General features: G+C 38.5%; 1 protein-coding gene across 1 annotated transcript in view; it reads left to right on the top strand.

Annotated features, from left to right (window-relative positions):
- Positions 1-18,342, top strand: part of AIG1 (androgen induced 1) — a 123,082-nt gene that overhangs the window by 18,488 nt on the left and 86,252 nt on the right. The window contains exon 2 of the mRNA XM_014888616.2: positions 18,054-18,209. Coding sequence (XP_014744102.1) covers positions 18,054-18,209 — 156 coding nt within the window. The remainder of the gene's footprint in view (positions 1-18,053; positions 18,210-18,342) is intronic.

The following is an 18,342-nucleotide window of genomic DNA, read 5'->3' on the forward strand; positions in this document are numbered from 1 at the left end:
GTAAAGGAATCGGTTATGGCCCTTCAGTGCAGCTTATCTGGAAGTCCTTCATGTAGACTTTTTCTATACCTTCATGCGCCAAATGCTTAGAAAAATAATTTTTTTTCAGAAACTTTGCTGCGGTTAAAGTTCAGTAACCACCAGCAGTAGTAGAGTACTGTCATGATTTAACCCTGGCCAGCAACAGAGTACCACGCAGCCCTCACTCATTACCCTGTGGTGGGATGGGGGTGAGAATCAGGAGAGTAAAAGTGAGGAAACCCGTGGGCTGAGATTAAGGCAGTTCAATCGGAAAAGCAAAAGCGATGCACACAAGCAAAGCAAAACAAGGAGTTTGTTTGCCACTTTGCATGGTCAGGCAGGTGTTCAGCCATCTTCAGGAAAGCCGGGCTCCATCACACATCACAGTTACTTGGGAAGACAGATGTCATCACTCCAAACATCTCCCTCTTCTTTCTTTTTCCCTCTGCTTTATATAAGGAACATGATACCATATGCTATGGAATATCCCTTTTGTGTCTTGGGATCAGCTGTCCTGGCTGTGTCTCCTCCCAACTTCCTGTTTCCTCACTGGTGGGGCAGTGTGAGAGGCAGAAAAAGCCTGGACTTGGTGCAGGCACTTCTCAGCAATAATTTAAACATCTATTTTCAACACTTTTCGGTACTAATCTAAAACATAGTCCCATATTAGCTACTGTGAAGGAAAATTACTTTATCCAGTCATATACAGCACAACTAGGAAGCTCAGAGAACACTGCATGCATGGGAAATCTATTCAGGGTGTACTGCAGGGCCAAATAAAGGAGAAAGACACCCCTGCCAAACAGGGCATGTAATGAGAATGGTTGAATCTTGTTTGTGGAGTATATGTAGGCTATATAGAACTGAACTTATTGTAAGGGGAAAGGTAGTAACAACTGAATTCAACTCTTTTAGCTGAATTTATCTCTGCAGGCTGAAATAAATGTAATTATTTCATTAAACCAGCATTAAGGTTCAAAGTTCCAGCTCTAGTTTTCAGGGCCAATGGTGAGGAATGGCAGACTCCTTTTGAGGAGTGGACATGTCCAAGGTATTAAACTGGAAGACTCCAATAGCCCAAGACAAACTGAAGTTTTTGGTTCAGTTGTTACCAGCAACAGAGAAAATAATTTTGGTTACGTCTGTATCTTGCCTCTTATATTTCAACTGATAGAAGACTCAACTAAGTGAAAAGAGAATTTCATCCTGGTTTGTTGTTGTCTTGTCTATATTGCACACAGATATGAGCAACCACCTATGGGAATTCAAATCCTTAAATTATTCTCCCAGTTGATAAGCCCTTTCATAACATACCTTTAGCTGTTGGAAAGACTACCTGCAAAACTTTAATAGGCTTTTACAAGAAATTATATTAGTGCTGCATTTCATATGCAACTTGCCTGGCTGATACTGAAGTGGTAATTTTTTTACCAACATTGTGCATCTTGGTGAAAAGCTGAATTGGTATTAGTTTGCTGCTAACACTAGCAAGGTGGATCCAGGTGAAAATTCCATAATGAGGACCTCACCAAAGAATGGATAGTATCCCTTTAATGTGAACCAGAAGTTTGACATGGTATGAGTAAGAATTCTTTGTATGATTGAAAAACAGTGGACTGTAAAATTACATAGGAATGACAAAGCTATTTGTTTCAATGTCTTTCCATTTCATGGAGATAGAAACAGATTTTGAACAGGCACTAAACATTTAAAAGGCAGTTCTGGTATGTAAGTGTATATGTAAAAACTTCCTGATCTGTTTAGACAGAAAACGGCAATGAAAGAATCAGTAAGGTACGTGCCTAAACGTGCACAGATAACTCTTCTTTATTCTAATGAGTGAGTTGAACCTGTCAAGTGCAGATGTTGCAATCACAGAATGATTTCTAGATTTACATGGGTGACAACTTGATTAGGTTTTGAATTTTTTTGGTTGGTTTCTATATAAGCATATAAAATAGCAACCAAGTGCTACTGAGTACCTATTAGTTAGTGACAGTCTAGTATACAATATTACACTCAAATCTTCAGTTGGTCTTTGTCCCCTGACTCCTTTTTTTACACTCTGAGTAACATGTTTGAAGTGTTACCAGCAGGAAGACACTTACACAAGACCAAGTACTACTGAAGCAGTGTCTATTCACCAGAGTCCTCATGTGAAGCTTAAATCTGTAGTGACCATAAGAAAAGTCCTTTAGTAAATCTTGAAAATAGTTCAGAAGTGTTTAAAATTTTGTGATCAGCTGGAGTCATTCAAGAGATACGTGAATTTCGCAAACAGTGAAGAGATTTCATAATCCTTGATGCAACTAATCACCTTCCTTACATGAAGCCCCAGACAATGTAATCATAGGATCACTCAAGTTGGAAGTAAGCCATGAGGTCATCTAGTCCAATCCCTTAGTCAGATCATGCTCAACCCTGACCCAGGTTTCCTAGGACTTTGTCCACCTGAATTCTGACTGATAAATTGGAAACCTTCTCTCTTCTACAGTTACACATCCATCTCTTTCTGTTGTGTTGTGCAGAACTGCTCAATCACATTGTCTGCTAAGAATCTCACTGGTGATAATCCTGTTTGCTGGATATGTGAGAGTGTAACACACTTGTAATCCATCATGTATCCCAGTACAGCGTATTTTCAGATACTTTTATAAGCATCCACACACACATCCAGATTTTTCAGTAGTTCTTGTTAAATATAGATGGAGACTGTGCTATTGAAGATGTTAACAGGAACCACACCACAGAACTATTTAGAGGTAACGGATAAGGACCAGAATTGGAGTTTCCTTTGGTATTAATTGTTTTTTTGACATCACTGCTCTCCTCTGCAGATGCAGAGAAAATATTTCTTTTTATTCATTAGGTTGGTTCAGTAACTATTTCATTCACACAGAATGAAGAGAAATCAATTCAGTGAGAAACCAGCTGAGAGTTAGAAAGTAGGAAAACTGGTTTTCCTCCTACTCACCTGCGAATAACAATGAGGTGTGGGAGGATAATATCTGCTACCTCTAAAATCTTGTAGAGCATAGTGAAAAGAAACTCTAAATCTGGTTTTACTTAATACAGAAAACATACCATTTCTTTAGTATGTAATTTAAATACATAATGTGTTGTTTTAAGCTTTTCTTCACATTTGCAACACATCTAAAGATAATTAGTTTAGTTCAGAACTGTTCAGAATTCTGCTTGGAGATATTTAAGCATATTCCAACCATGATACTTATCTAAGAGAAATAAAATAAATGCACCATTTTAGTCACAGATTTCTAGTATAATAAAAAATGAGGAGTATAGCAAAAACCAAGATTTTATATTTTAGGGGAAGTGTTTGCCATTTTGTTACTTGGTTTTGGCCCTTACAAGTCTGGTTACCTTCCTGAACTCTGGAGTCCTTTTTTTCTACCTGTGGTTGACTAGGCAGTTGCGTTCAGTGTGACGTTTTGGTAATGCTCACATGGCATCAATGCCTTAGGCCTTATTTCACTGCAGTTTTCTTCACCAGAAGCTTCATCGAAAAATGGCAAGTTGTGCAAAACGCAGCAGTCTGCTTACTAAGTATATCTTACCACAAGGAAATTGGGTATTTTTTGTTTGTTTTGTCCAGCTACACTGGTGTTTGCTGTATTTTTTTCAAGCTGAATTTAAAGCACTGGTTTGGGTTACAAAACAGTAAATTGCTGTGGATTTGTCTGCTTTGCTCTTGGTTGCTCCTCCTGTGCTGTTATCTAACAGTGAAGTTAACAGATGTACTATTTTGCCTTCTTATGAAATAGCCACTGATAGGGAACATCTCTGTTATAAATCTTACTCCTCTGTTTTGATCTTAATAAATACAATGACCTGTGAAAAAATTATGTATGAAAAATCTCTTTTATTAGTTCTACAAAAAGATCACCGTTAATAAGAGTAAAGAAATTAAAATCAGGGAAGCAGACTTCATTGTTTTTGAGATTTTATTAAAGATAGTAATTTATTGGTCTCTGCTTCATGATTTTCTGTTAGTTTTAAAAAAAATCAAAGCTTGATAGAAATATTACAATATATGGACAGTTTATGCTGCTGAATAATGTGCAGTGATACTATTTAGGCTGGTTTATGACAGTTCCGTGTAAATCACCCTTTCCATATGACATTTAGAATCATTTAAATAAGAAATGGATAAGAAATTAACAGGCCATCTCTTTGATCAGTTTCAAGTTTCTTCAAAAGATGATAATGGTGTGATAATACCAAAGAGAAAGTCCTATCTGAAGCTGGCTGTCTCTGTATTTAGCAGCAAAAGAATTTCTAATTGACTGAGTGCTACTAAGGGAAAGCAAACCTTGAACAGTACATGAGATCCTTTCAGATTCCTTCTCTGATTTGAATTGTTTAGAGAGGCAAGTGTCCCTCTAATACTTCTCCATCTTCAGTTTGAAAACCTGGGAAGTAGTAATGACAAAAAACAAAATAAGGGTCGGAAAATGTCTAGATAAGCAATTGTAATGCTGTTGTAATACTGTGATATGTAGATTGATTACATTTTTAAAGCTAAATGCATTTAAAATATGGACATCATGATACGATAGTTATCCTTTTACCATAGAAGGTCAATAAACACTTGGTTAAAATATGGCCATTTCTGCTGCAGACTTTTTGTGCTTATTTTTTAAATTGACTATGGATTAACGTGCTGACCTTGGCATTGATACAGGTGTTGTAATTATAGACAGGAAATTCCTGAAGTAGTATATTAATATATACTAGTATATTCATTATAATACTACTTTATTGCAATACTATATCATATTTTGCTTTTAGATGAAGTACATGTTTTGACTATGTTCATAGCTGGATAAACCCTTCTTGAAAAGAAAACCCTTTTCAGGGAAGCACAATGTATTTTTACTTCACTGCATGTATGCAAGTTGATGATTGGATGTCAAGCATTTTATGAATCAAACCAGTATTTAAATTGTATTTTCCTTTGAAAGATAATACAATTTCATGTAAAGGAAAACTGTGGTAATCTAACTTGGAGTCAATGTGCATTTTCTAGGTTATTGTTTTGTTTCAGTGTTTTCCACTCAAAAGAAAATGTTTGCCTACCTGCATTCAATTTGCCATACTTACAGGTGTTATTACCTTTGTTTTTTAGTTATCTATTTTGGATACAAGCAGTGCCTGCAGTGAGTCAAATAAAATTTCATGGTTCTCATAACAATTGTCACTGTATTTTAATGGCTACTACAGTAAGGACTCGGTTCTTTGAAACGTAATACTAATTTTGATTGCACTGTGGCTGCACGTGCGCTCCCTAAACACATAAGGAAAACAATTTATCAGAGCACTAGTTCCAGCAGAGTAAGTTAACACACATCTGTGTGGATAGTGTTGCAGATGACTGCTGAGTATTATCCCATTAGACTGAAGGTCATCAGTTAGGTTTTCTGGTATTACTCTTCCTGAGTTGGCATCAGAGCTAGTAACCAATAATTGCAGGTAACCAACAGAAGGAGTAAGAAATACAATTTTTATGATCCATATAGTCATTTCACAGTTGTGTACTTTTAAACACCTTCTTGAAGTAGATGGAAGACATTGCCTGGGCTGTAATGGAGTGGACTTTTGCAGTCAATAGGCTAGGCAGCCAGCCAGTTTGTAATTCAGCGAGACACAATGTATTATCTGTTTTGACAGTCTTCATGGCTAAATAGTCTGGCTCTTTTAATATCTAACTGTGTTTATAAATAGAAATGAACAAGTAAAATGGCTGATCTTGACAGCAAACTTTGGATATGGCCAGAGTTCACACATGCTTCTTCCCTTCAGTGGAGTGGGAAGAACAAATTAAACTGAGTTAACTGGAACTTGAAAAACATCTCCAGCATGTGTTTTCCTTGAGGTTTTCAGTAATGCATGAAGAAATGTGATATTTATGAGTTCCGCAGTGAGACTTGTAAAATATATTGGTTTTTGCACCAAGAAAACAATTATTTTAATGGCAAAATAATTCACAAGAGCATTCACAAAGAGCTGTACTTAGAATAGTGGCTGTCCATTTTGCATATTGTGTGAAGAAGAATGGGACAGGAAGAAGTAGTCCTTGTTTCTGATTCCTATTTCTTGCTCCAGATAAAGTATTTTAGCAGATAGTTTTCATGGTGAAATACAGGCAGAAGGCTGGAACCTCAGTATAAGTTCCAAAGACATCTGTGGGCTCTCTCCTATGGTAGCACAACTTTTCAGGAAAGGTGGACATAATACTCTTTGATATTGTCAGTAATACACATCTCCGTGAAGATAGGAATTATTCTTTAAGTTCAGTTTGGGTTGAAATGTGTGTAGAAGTTGCATTTGTTAGCAAGTAATATACTCTGTTACTGCATAAAAGTTGATACCAAGAATTTGTCTTTTCCTTCCATCATGGGTTACAGTAAGCAGTCCCAAAAGTTAAATGCTGGACTCTTAAAGCCCTTCTTGGGCTTCAGGCTGTGAGCACTCATCTCACACAAGAAATTGACTGAGGTCACTTAAATTCTGCATGTATTTGCCTTGCAGGAGAGGTTGGGATTCCAGACATGCTTCTTTGTCTTACTATATCCACTTCATTTTTGCTTTAATTTCATCTCACTTTATGGTCTGCTCCTTGGAAATTAGTGTTGTGTGAGAGCTGTGGTGTCCCCTTTAGCCAGGTATCTAAAAACCCTGTGCAGTGTTGCACCTGAAGCTCCTGGTACATACAAGCATAATCCAAACCCAGCTTTCCTGAAACAGAACAGCCCCTTGTGGTGGTGCTCGAAGTCCAGGTGGACTCAGCTCAGCTCTGCATTGAGTAGTTGGCTCGATTTCATGGCACAAGGGTGGAAGGGTCCAATCACGGCATGTCCTGTAAAATTTGTTAAAGGTCTCTGAGTCAGGATTGTTACCTGATTCAAAGCTAAAGGTTGAAGGTAACCCAGTCTTGCTGTGAGTCAGAAATGAACTTCTCAAGATAGGCATTCTGATAGGGGCTGCTCAGCAGCACTGCTCTGTGACTCCAGTGTCAAGTTTCTTGTTGAGTGTGGTTACAGGTGGTCTGAACTGGAGAGGTTCTTGTTCTTGCAGAGGTGCTGCAATGGGCCAATGCCATATTATAAACAAATGGGCATCACCTAGAAACCTCCAACGTTTATAAACGTTATCTGGGTAACCAGCTCTTTTTTTGTATTGTGAAGAACAGGGCAGAATACTGGAAAGTATTTACCAAGTGTTTTAGGAAAAGAGTATGTATTCTGCACGTCAGAATTAGAGGTACATTATATAAAATCAGAGTGACATGAGATAAATTTAAATTTACTTGGACCAGTGTTCTTATACTCAAGGATAATGTTTTAAATCTGTGTGGCATTTCACTGTGGCCAGTTTATGTGGTGGTGGACTCATTTTCTTAAGAGATTGTTCTGGTTCATGCTACACACACATTGGTTTACGTGTTAGCTAAAAATCTTGTGTTGCTGTTGTCGCTGTTGTGACAGTAAGGCCAGCTGATGATATGAGTCTCCATCACAAGTATCCTTGTAGCAGCACTTTCAGCTCGTTTGGATGAGAACTCCCCAACCTCTGGTTTGCTCCAGCTGGCCTGCAGTCCCTTGTCAACGCTCCAGTGTACGCATGACAAGTTTCTAGTTAAAATCATCTCATCTGTGGGCAAAAAGTTGTCTGGTTCAATGATATGCATATCTCAATAGATAAATATTGTCCATTATTTCACCATTTACTTCATATGAGCAAAAGCAGGATCCGCCTGGGTTGTTCCCAGGGCTGCTGGGAACTCCCTGCCTCCCCAATCCCTGACATGCAGTTTATTATCTTGTTATCATGGACTGGGACTGCCTGTGGAGTTCTTTTATCGATTCCTCAGACCTCTGGTGGAGCTGGGACTGCCCGGGGCGGGTTCCAGTAGCTATCCATCAATTATCTCATCTGTACAGAAACTAGCTGGGGAGTTCCCAGGACTGCCCAGGGAGTTCCTCTGGGTGACTCGGCACACCCAGCATGTGCAGGGGCACAGCCCTTGTCCCCAGCTGCATTACAATTACAGCTACTGTGTTAATTCGGAATGCACGTGCATGTACCCACCTGGTGCATGGAGGCAGGAGTGTTGGGAGGACCAAGAGGTTTTGCAGAGGCCAGCTGATGCTTGGCATTTCCTGGTGTGTCCTGCTCGACTGACTAGTTGGCTGTGTTCTTTGCTGGGCACAGATGCCTTTTTTTTTTTTTTTTTTTTTTAATGCCGGGCTGCCATGTTTACAAGCTACTACAAAGTGCTTTTCCTGCCATGGAAAATAAAAACACCATGCTTACTGTCACCAGAAGTACATTTCAGCAACGGTCTTGTTACTGGAGTGATTTGCCACTTTTTTACCTGCTACAACAGGTGTTGTTTGAGCCTTCTGTTTCTTCAAGAAGAAAGGGCAGCCTGTTACTGAACTTGTAGTGCTTATTGACTAAAAATAAGTTCACTGCTGATGGAGAATATCTAAATCTCATGGGTTTGGTGTGATATCAGGTAGTTGTCATAAAGTGGCTTCCCCTAATATGTAAGGGGATGTAAATTTAAGCTTCCATATAATTCATCTCCTTTTTCTTTTGCAAATGAAATGAAAAGTTGTGAGCAAGCTAGAAGTACAGTAAACAGATATTTCTGAAAGGTTAGTTTGGAAACTCAAGAAACAGTTAAAGTTGGTTAGAGTAAAAAAGAGTGAGAGAGATTTGAGCTGTGTCTGTGTTCATGAGCATATAAGTCAAGATAGGGTTCCTTGCTGTTTGCTTTTTCAGACCACTCTCTCCAAAGACAGTCTCCAGGTAGCAGAGGTCATTGTGCTTCTTCTCAGTGACCTGTCCTACAGGGACGCTGAGAAGCCAAGCATACACCACATTGAAATTGCAACACATCAAACTTACTCATTCAGAACAAAACAAGTGGAAAATTTAAAAATATATATTCACTTACTAGTGTTGTTCAAAATCAATATTTTCTGTATGAAATATGATGTAAGAACAGTGAAGGTGGGAGTGGTATAATGGACAAGAAGATCTCCAAAGGTATTAGAGACCTTGGTAACTCTAGTTTGTTGGCAGAAATAGATCAGCTGGTCAGAGTTATGGTATCTAACTATTGAAGACACAGTACACTGAAGAAGGTCTTTGAAAACTCTGATCACTGTGAGCTTCATAAGAGGAGAAATGCTTGGATTTACGCTAACAGTAATATGGCTGCATTTGTAGGGAATGAAATGTGTGTACATTGGAAATGGCTATTTCTATAAGAGTGTAGGTGTGTGGAAAATAACCTTTATACAGTGCCTGGAGAACTGCCTAGGGGTCAGGACACCTGAGTTCATCCCCGGGGTCCCCTGCTGCCTTGCTGCTTTGACCATTTCATTTTCCCGTGCCTTGCTTTCACCAACAACAATCAGGAAACAAATCCTTCATTTCCTCTGAGATTGATTCATGAGAAAGACAATGAAAGCAGGAAGTGTTATCATCTGTGGTTGGAATGCCACACACCTAGTGAGCGCTTAACCCCCGCTTGTAGTTTTAATTCAAATGCAGTTAGTTTATATCGGGGGTTTTCCCATGGTTTCTTTAGAGATGTGAGATAATCAGATATTTTTCGCTCCCAAAATGCAACTCTTTAGAGCAGTGTCTTGCTTGGAGTGTGTAAAGAATAGTCATGTTTATGAGGACAATATAACACGTTAGATCACCTTTCATTGAACCACCATTAATTTATAATTAATGTACAAAATGATGTCCTGTGTTTTTTTCAAGTGGAGCTTGAGTAGCAGCAACCTCTGCTGTGGTCTAAATTGCAGAAAATCCTTATCTTAGTAATAACTTTATTTTTGAATATACTTTACCTATCTGTCATAAATAATATTTCAGCTGCTGCGACAGTGCGCAAAGGAAGAAAAGCTTAAACAAAAGCTGAAGATGAGCCTGATCAGAGATTTGAGCTGTTTTTCACAATATGGGTTTGCGGCTGACTTATTTTGTGTATTGTTGGATGAATGACGAAGTGGGATAAAGCCCTCAGTGTCTCCTTCCCTTACCTTCCCTGGAGAGAAGGAGAATTGCCCAACTTAGATGCATATCACATAAAAGCCTGTCTGTCTGGACTGATGTGGGGAGTCATTCATTACTATTTTCATAGTGCTCAGGAAACAGACCTTTAAAACCTTTTATTTCCTAAACCATAGTAGGGCAGCACTGAGGTTGCTGTGTCTCAGAAGATTGTTTCTTATTTGCATTTCCAGCTCTGTCCCCATGTTGCTGAGATACATTTGTAATGGCCTTACCTAAGTTCAGCAATTAAGAAGGCAGCTATTACCTTATTCATTAAAAAGGGAAGAAATTGACAGCAAAATCGATTACTCTTTGATCAGTCAAAATTGCTTTCCTGTGGTGGTATTCAAACTGTATTTCTAAACATAAAAAAGTTGGTGCAATGCAGAAGTTTCTGGCTTTTTAAGAAAACTATTTTTTTTTTAAAGTTTTGCACTTAATAAAATGTAGTTTCTTTTTTGGGGTAATTAACTTACAAACTGCTAGGGGCTTTCCAGCCGTGCGAAACCCTATCCTAAAGCTCATTTTAGCACCGACAGCTGTAGAACAAGTCTTACCTTCTTAGCTAGCTATCCCAAACATTGTCTAGAGAGCTGCTTTTCCTGCTTTGACTGCAAGGGCACTGCTGCAGAGAGTGTACCAATCATGCTGAAATGTGTAAAATTATCATTTAAGCCAAAATAATGACATAACCTTCTGAGCAGTGTATAATCCTAATAAGATTAAGTTTTACCAAAGAAAAACATAAAATATATAACTTAATAAAATCATAATCTATCATGAGTAAACTGTATTATACATGTTCGCTGAGTGGATTATATAAATTTAATGAAATTACACTGTCTTATAAGCAGGATACAATAAGTAGTAATGGCAGCTTTTCTATACACAATATAAGAGAGCAAGAAAGAAGAAGGGGATTATTAGAAAATGAGTTTAGTCAAAACAATTTAAAAGATAAAGATAAAAATAGAATAATAATTTCTTAAGTACTGCAACAATGAGCGTCATGCTTCTTTGAGTGTATTAGCCAAGATCAAAGTAAGATATGAACATCTAAGAAGACTGACATGGTGTTGGAGAGGAATGACACAGCTGATACAATTGCAAATGATTTGAGAAAATGTAGTACTTTCTCAGCATCTGTTCAAATTTTTATTCATATTTCGTTAGTACTTTGTATATTTGTCCATTCCATCTCTTCATGTGATACGTGGCAGTGGATTCCAGGCTGTTAGCACTTCTGAGCCAGATGGCATACACTCTGTCATGCTGAGATCATGTTAGAAATGTCATCTATGCAACTCAGCTGAGATAGAGTTGCACTTTAGAAAAATTCCTCAGTTGTCCACTATGGATTTTTTTTTTCCTGAGGGTATTGCATCCATGTAAAAATAATAAAGATGCTTTTGTTGCTGTCAAAAAATAAAGCATTTCCAAATATTTTTGGTAGTGTACCAAATTTCAGTTTAGTTTGCTGTAGTAAGGAATATTTGTCCTTACAGAAGTACTTAAACTATTATGAAAACTGCTTTTAAAATTATGTTAGCACAAGCACATTACCTCTCCAAGAACTGTGCTGCATATTATTGGAAGCCTTTACAAGACAGTCAAGAATCATGCTAAGACAGAATGGTCTGAGACTTAAACTTTCCAGTAAGAGTAACAGAGTAAGGGATTTTCCTGAGTTAAGTGGAGGGAAGATGAAAAGAGAAAGGAAGAGCCTGTTGAGTTGCTTTTTTGTCTGTCCAGATTAAAACACATCTCGTATTCCAACAGGCGTAATTGTAAAAGGTATCTCTTGTCATGGAAACACAAGATCTTTTTATTTTACGCAGCTTGAGCTTGGTCCCCATTCCACAACTTCATAACAGGTGCTAAAGCACCAGGAATTGAACAGTGTAGTACCTATAAAAACTAGACCCAAGAGTCAAACAATTTTTTCTTTTATGCATATTAATTTCATAGTAGATTTTATTCTTTTGTATATTTGTAAAACCTCAGTGGTTTAAAACTCCATCCTTGCTTATATTTGGACAATGCTGGTGGGCTTCAAAGAAAGAGACCACAGGAGGTTATGTAGAATGTAAAGGATTATATTTAAAAGAATCCCTGAATTTAATCATATGGTAAGGGATTAGGATTATACTTGTTGTATAAAATGATTCATATCATACGACTAAACTATGAAAATTAAGTTAAATTTCCTACTAAGCACTCGTCTTCATGTGCAATGTGCTGGGTAGAAAAGCCATCCCCCACTGAAGGCTGCAAAGGGAGATGTGAGTCATTAGCTTGGATGAGTGCTGGACATTTATAAGGCTGTCCCTTTATCCAGTTACTGAGATTCTAATCAGTCTCTTCTGATAGAAGTGTCATGTTTTACTAGTGTAGTTTTTAGTTCTAATTTGTGTAGGTAAAAGAGAGAGGAGGGATAAGAGAAATACTTACTTCAAGGTTCCTAACCAGTAAGCAGCTCAAAGTAAAATAGATGGCATTTGTGTTAATTGTTCCTTTGGTTTATGCTGTTTTCGTTGCTTTGTCTGTTACTTTTCCTCCCTATATGATGTATTTGTTTTCTGAAACTACTGGCTTTTGATGGGCCAGGCGCTCATCATTTTCTGTGTTAAGTGGCCTATGATGCTGAAACCTGCTTAAGAAAGAAAAGAACCTGAAAACAACCACAGCACTTGCAGCTGATGTAGAAGAAGATGCGATATGAGCTTTCCCTGTTTGCCTCAGCTTACTGACAGTCTTCTGGGGTGATGCTTCTTTTTTACTTCTGATATTTTTTACCTTCAAATATGAGTATTTTTCCCTATTCCTTGCACAGAAATAATGATTCTGAGTAGCACAGAGTGCATTTTCATGCTTCGTGCACCTTGATTAATTGTAGATTTAGTGGTTAGATGTATTACACTGTATTTTAGTATTTAAAAGGCTCTTGGTCCTTTCATTTTTTTGTTTTGGCCTCTTTTTCATTTGTCTGTAGACACAAAGATCAGCTTCTCTGATACAAAGATGTAGCACTTGATTACATTTTGTCCAGCTTCTGCTTGCTGTCATAACTAGCAAAGATACAGGGAGGAGAGGAGAAGTGACAAGAATAAATCAGTGTGCCTGTGAGTAGTGGTGCAATGGCAGTGGGCAAGAATAATCAGTAGTTCCATGCAGTCAAGAACAGTAATATATTTATTAAGCAGTTACAACCCATTACTTCATTTGAAGCATTTTCTATTAAAAATACCTTGTTATTCTCCATCTCACTTGGATTTGCTCTCTATGTTGCAACTACAGAGCTGTTGTTACAGGATGGAGGCTGTCCACTGGTGCCTGCAAATGGCCCCATACACAACACCACTGGAAACAGTCAACTGCTGAAGCATAGTTCATTTGTTACAGCAAGTAATGATATCTAGAGGCTGTAGAAATTAAAGCTAAGGTGACAATGAGCAGTAATAGATACTCCAAGGTTATAAAAAAACTTCCATGTTTTGAAGAGGAAAATCAGACGAGGGGAATTACAACTTCAAGCAATTAGATTTTGCATGCTGGTGGAGCTAAACTTACGTCTTCTTGTGGAAATAGAACATGTGTCTTAAGCCTGAGTGGGTCAGGTTATGTCTGCCCCCCACCCTGCGAGCTGGTGGCCTGTCCCAAGGGAGGTGCCTGATGCCCTGAAGCTGGGACTGGCCCCTTGCCACTGGCTGCCCTGCACCTGGCTGGGAGTGGGATGGGCCCTGACTACTCCCCTGCCACTCCCTGCCCCTGAAGCCTCCCTGACACCCTTTTCTGAATTAGTATCCTGTGATGTGGGTTATGTTTGGTTGCTTAGTGCTTTTTTGTTATTTCTTGTGGACTTTGTGAGTGTTACTCCCATGTTTTATTCTGGCAGTGCTGTCTTTTTTGCCAGCCTAGACTACTGCCTTATTTCATAGAGGGCCACATGAATTAAGTGGTGGTAATCTCGAAAATGATAACTTGAGGACAGTGATTTTTCATAATGATAAGTAGGTAGATGAAAAATTACCCTTGAATTGTATTAGTGCTTGCAGAGACTTAACCAGTTCTCCTGCCCTGAGCTCTAAGGAGTGCTTGTGATTATGAGAGTGAACTTGAAAGAGAATGAAATTCTAGATTCAGTGAATTTAATAGGGGATTTTCTGCCTTGGTAAGACTAGTAACAGAATTTTCATAATCTCGAGAGATCTTGTCCACACCATGGAGCTTCATGGCATGGGGGAGAAGGGAGTCTCCATGCCATGGAAACAGATTTATGAGGAAATAGGTTTTCTGTTTGACTCTTAAGAAGTCAAATTAGGGGTAGTACAAGGAGGCCATTAGCTGCAGTCCTGAAGTGACTTGTGAAAAAACTGTCCTACTGAAGCAATTCTTTAATTTCTTGTAGTAGACAGACACATACAATTAGTTTATTCTATGTAATTCAACACATCTCACTGTTTGAGAAGGTTTCTGTGCTGCTTGGTTTCATATTATGTTTATAGCTATTTTTCTCCTGCAGCAACTTAACAAGTGTTTTCTGTGCTCTGAGTTTTGTTTGCTGACATCCTTTAGATGGCCATTACTTGTAGATGTTAACTTCAACTTTAGATGTTAACTTTAGATGTTATTACTTGTTATTACATTTTCACAATTTAAAGGTACTGTAGTATCAACTCTAGTGGCATGGCCCCTTTAGGCTTCTAGGAGAAAAAGGACCAGTAGTAAGTATTTTATACCTGTTCAGTTATTTTTTTGGGATTGCATACTCTGCTTATAAGTTTCTGATTCTATCTCTACTATCTGTCTATACTGTTACATGGTATAGGGAAGCTGTGTCTGTTTTTTGTCAAATTTGTCATTTTCTGAATCACTGTTTTCCTTCAAGCTTTAGTTAGAGACAAAACTGGAAAGTATTTCCTCTGAAATGCTGTTCTTGCTTACATTTCCAAGGGAGGGGAAAAAAGTCATCTGTTTAACAGCTTGGGGATGTTTCATGTATAGATTCACCACCTGCAAATTTTCAAAATAAGGTCTCTTCTGAAAATGCGATCCTAAATCTGAGGTAACAACAGGATGCCATGGAGAACATTGTTTAGAGGGAGTTTATATTTCCTTGCTGTGATTTTTTCACATCTGTTAGACAGCATTCACACCAAGGAGCATGGACTTTAAAAATTTGTTTCATACCAAAAAACACCAGTAGCTGCATGCTGTGCTTTTCCTATTCCAGACCCAGAAAGGATGTAAATCATTACTGATTCTGTTTAATTAATGCTGCTGAGACTCAGGCAGCTCTGGAGGTCCTAACTCTAATCCTAAATGTTGATAGGTGTCAGAAGAGTTTTCTTGAGCACTCTAGAAAGGAAAGGAAGTGCAATGAATGGAGTGAATATATGCATATTATTTGTATGAATAAGCTGTAACTGTTTCTCCCTGAATACTGTACAATTTTTTCATTGGCTCTGAATGTTCCCGATGTTCTCTTTCTTATATGGATTTTTATTTGTTAATGTTTTTGTAAAGTAGTCTGCTTCATACCTACTCTCTGAAATGTTTGGGTATTTCCCTTTAGGAGTTTCCCCTTTTTCCCAATGATATAATTACATTTTCTCTTGAAGCTATGTGTTCATAACAGAGTAATAAGGAGAGAAGTTGCTTGGTTTGTGATTGATTAGTGGATGTACAATCTCAATTCCCTTGGAAAGTGGGCGTGTGATTGTTTGAGTCTGTGTTTCTTTGGAGAGGGACCATTTCAGGGAATTGTAGTTAGAGCTGCAAACAATCCATTAGTCACTCTTCCAAGCCCTGCCAGTATAATACTGTTCCCTGCAGTACATTATTGAGTGTTTTGTCCAATATCGGTTTAAGTGACTCAAGCCATGAGGCTTCCACCACTTCCTCTGAGAAACTATTTCATGGTCTGACAGAACTAACTGTTAGGAAATATTTCCTGGTACTCAGCCTAAACTTTTTAACACCCAGATTGATCTCATTACTGTTAGGTATGCTTTTTTTCCCCAGCTCTGTCTTGTTTGGCATTCACACTCTTGAGTGAATACTAGATGGTATCATATCTCCTCATAAGTCAAGCAAATGCATAATTAGTTCGTCTATTTCAGCTCTCCAAATAGGCCATCTGTTTGGTGGAAAACAGGGCTGAGTATGGGAAGATTTTTTTCTGCTAAGTGCTTGTTTTAAACAAATAATACGAAAAAGTGCATTAGGAGTTCTTAGTAGCTCCAAGGAGCCCAAACTTACATTTAAAAGGCTTTTCAAAAATTATATAAATTATTGTAACTTTTCCAGGCAATCATTTGAAATAGTATTACCTTTTTCTAGTGCAATATACAGCTCTAGCACTAATAGTCTGTCACATCTCACGTCTTCAGGGAATATTTTGTAATGTTGCTTCATCTATTTATCAAGCAAATTCTAAGTAGCTACAGCCTGGAGAGGAGAGAGCAATGGCAACAGAATTGCAAGCAGATCCAGGGGCCATTTGGATGTTTGTAATTCACAGCTTTACAGCCAGAATTTACAAGTGTTTGGGTCGCATAAGGATTGTTGAGGAAGGAAGTGTACTTTAATCCATCCAGTCATTACATATCTCTGGATTTCTTCCTGGTAGCCAACATCTGTTTGGTATTCCTCTCCTTCCATCCTTCCTTCCTGCCTCCCTGTCTGCCTTATTATAGTGTAAATTTTCCAAAGATGTATGCAGATAATAAATTGAATTTTGCAGCATCTGGGTATATGCTATTCTTATTTCTTATGGATAGTCTTCTGTTTGGTCAAAGACTCCTAGTCAGTGGAACACTTAAGTTTACAGTAAGACTTCTAAACTAGGACTCCATGCTTGCTTTGAAAAACATGCAGTATAAATCCTAAGCATATATATGTTTATGTTTTTTGACAAATCACTGTATAATTTGGGAACTGAGCCCATGTTTTGTTAATTTTTTACCTCAGGTTACCTGATCTGTGTGGGTTTGTGACCCGGGCTTCCAGCTTGGGGAGTAAACAAGCTGCGTGCACTTCCTCTGAACTGTACTAGAAAGGATGTGCAAGTCCTCAGGCAAGAGCATTCCTGAGCTAACTTATTACAGTTTTACTAAGCTAATTAAGGGAGAAAAACTCAGTGATCACATTAAGATCGAGTCAAGTTTGAACCAAATCAGTGGGTTCAGGTGATTAAACTAACGATTTAATATAGCATATAATCTTATATTGCACACAAGTACGTAAATGCAAAAAAGGAAAAGTTAGGTAAATGACAGTCAGGAAAAGAAAGTGAATAATTCCTGCAGCTTTCTTGTTCTATCATTCACTACCTGAGATGAAGTAGAGATAGATTTGCTGAAGCCTGGGCCATGTGCTGTGTCTGTCAGGAAGTCTCAGGCACTTCCTTCACTTTTAGGTGGAATGTCTGGGGCAGGCAGAATCTCCAAGAGACACTTCCTGTCACAAGGGAAGGAAACACTCATTTCTGTTTCTTTCCCTTCTTCTCACAGGAAGTATTCCTCATTTTTCTGCCTCAGAGGCAATTCCTTTGGGGATGAGCTGTATGGAGTGACAAAGGAAGGGGTGGCTACAGTTCAGTCCCCAGCAGGTGGCACATATCTGAGGTGAGGGTGGAAAGCCACCTCTTGAATGGTCCTTCCACTCACATTGATTCCCCCTGTAGATGAGGAGCAGGGTGAATGCAAGACTTTGAAGCACACGTGGCTTTTATGTGATTAAACTCTACCCATATTTAAGGGACTGAAGTATTCCCACTCCCTGTGTCAGTTCTGTGGCAATATTCCTCATGTGTGCCTGTGTCTGACCTGCTCTCTGCCAAAGGGCTGGTCTTCTCTGTTCCAGAGAAGAAATGGGAGAAGGAACACAGAAAGATTAAGACGTGTTCAAGTGTGTGTTTCCCTTCTGTGCAGGTTATCCAGGCTGTCTTCTTTGGGATTTGCGTCTTGACTGACCTGTCCAGTCTTCTCACTAGAGGGAATGACAGTCAAGAGCAAGAGAGGCAGCTGAAAAAACTCATTTCCCTCCGTGACTGGATGATGGCTGTTCTAGCTTTCCCTGTGGGAGTGGTAAGTACAGTGTTAATATGTGCATGTCTTTGCAAACTGGGTGAACAGTGTTACTTACTGAATGTTTTCTTCCTGAAAGGTTTTGCCACTGCTCTGTAAAAGACTAGATAGAAAGGGGAAAATGGTAGAGGTG

The sequence above is a fragment of the Sturnus vulgaris genome, chromosome 3 (genome assembly GCF_052056855.1).
Source record: "Sturnus vulgaris isolate bStuVul1 chromosome 3, bStuVul1.hap1, whole genome shotgun sequence".
Lineage (NCBI taxonomy): Eukaryota > Metazoa > Chordata > Aves > Passeriformes > Sturnidae > Sturnus > Sturnus vulgaris.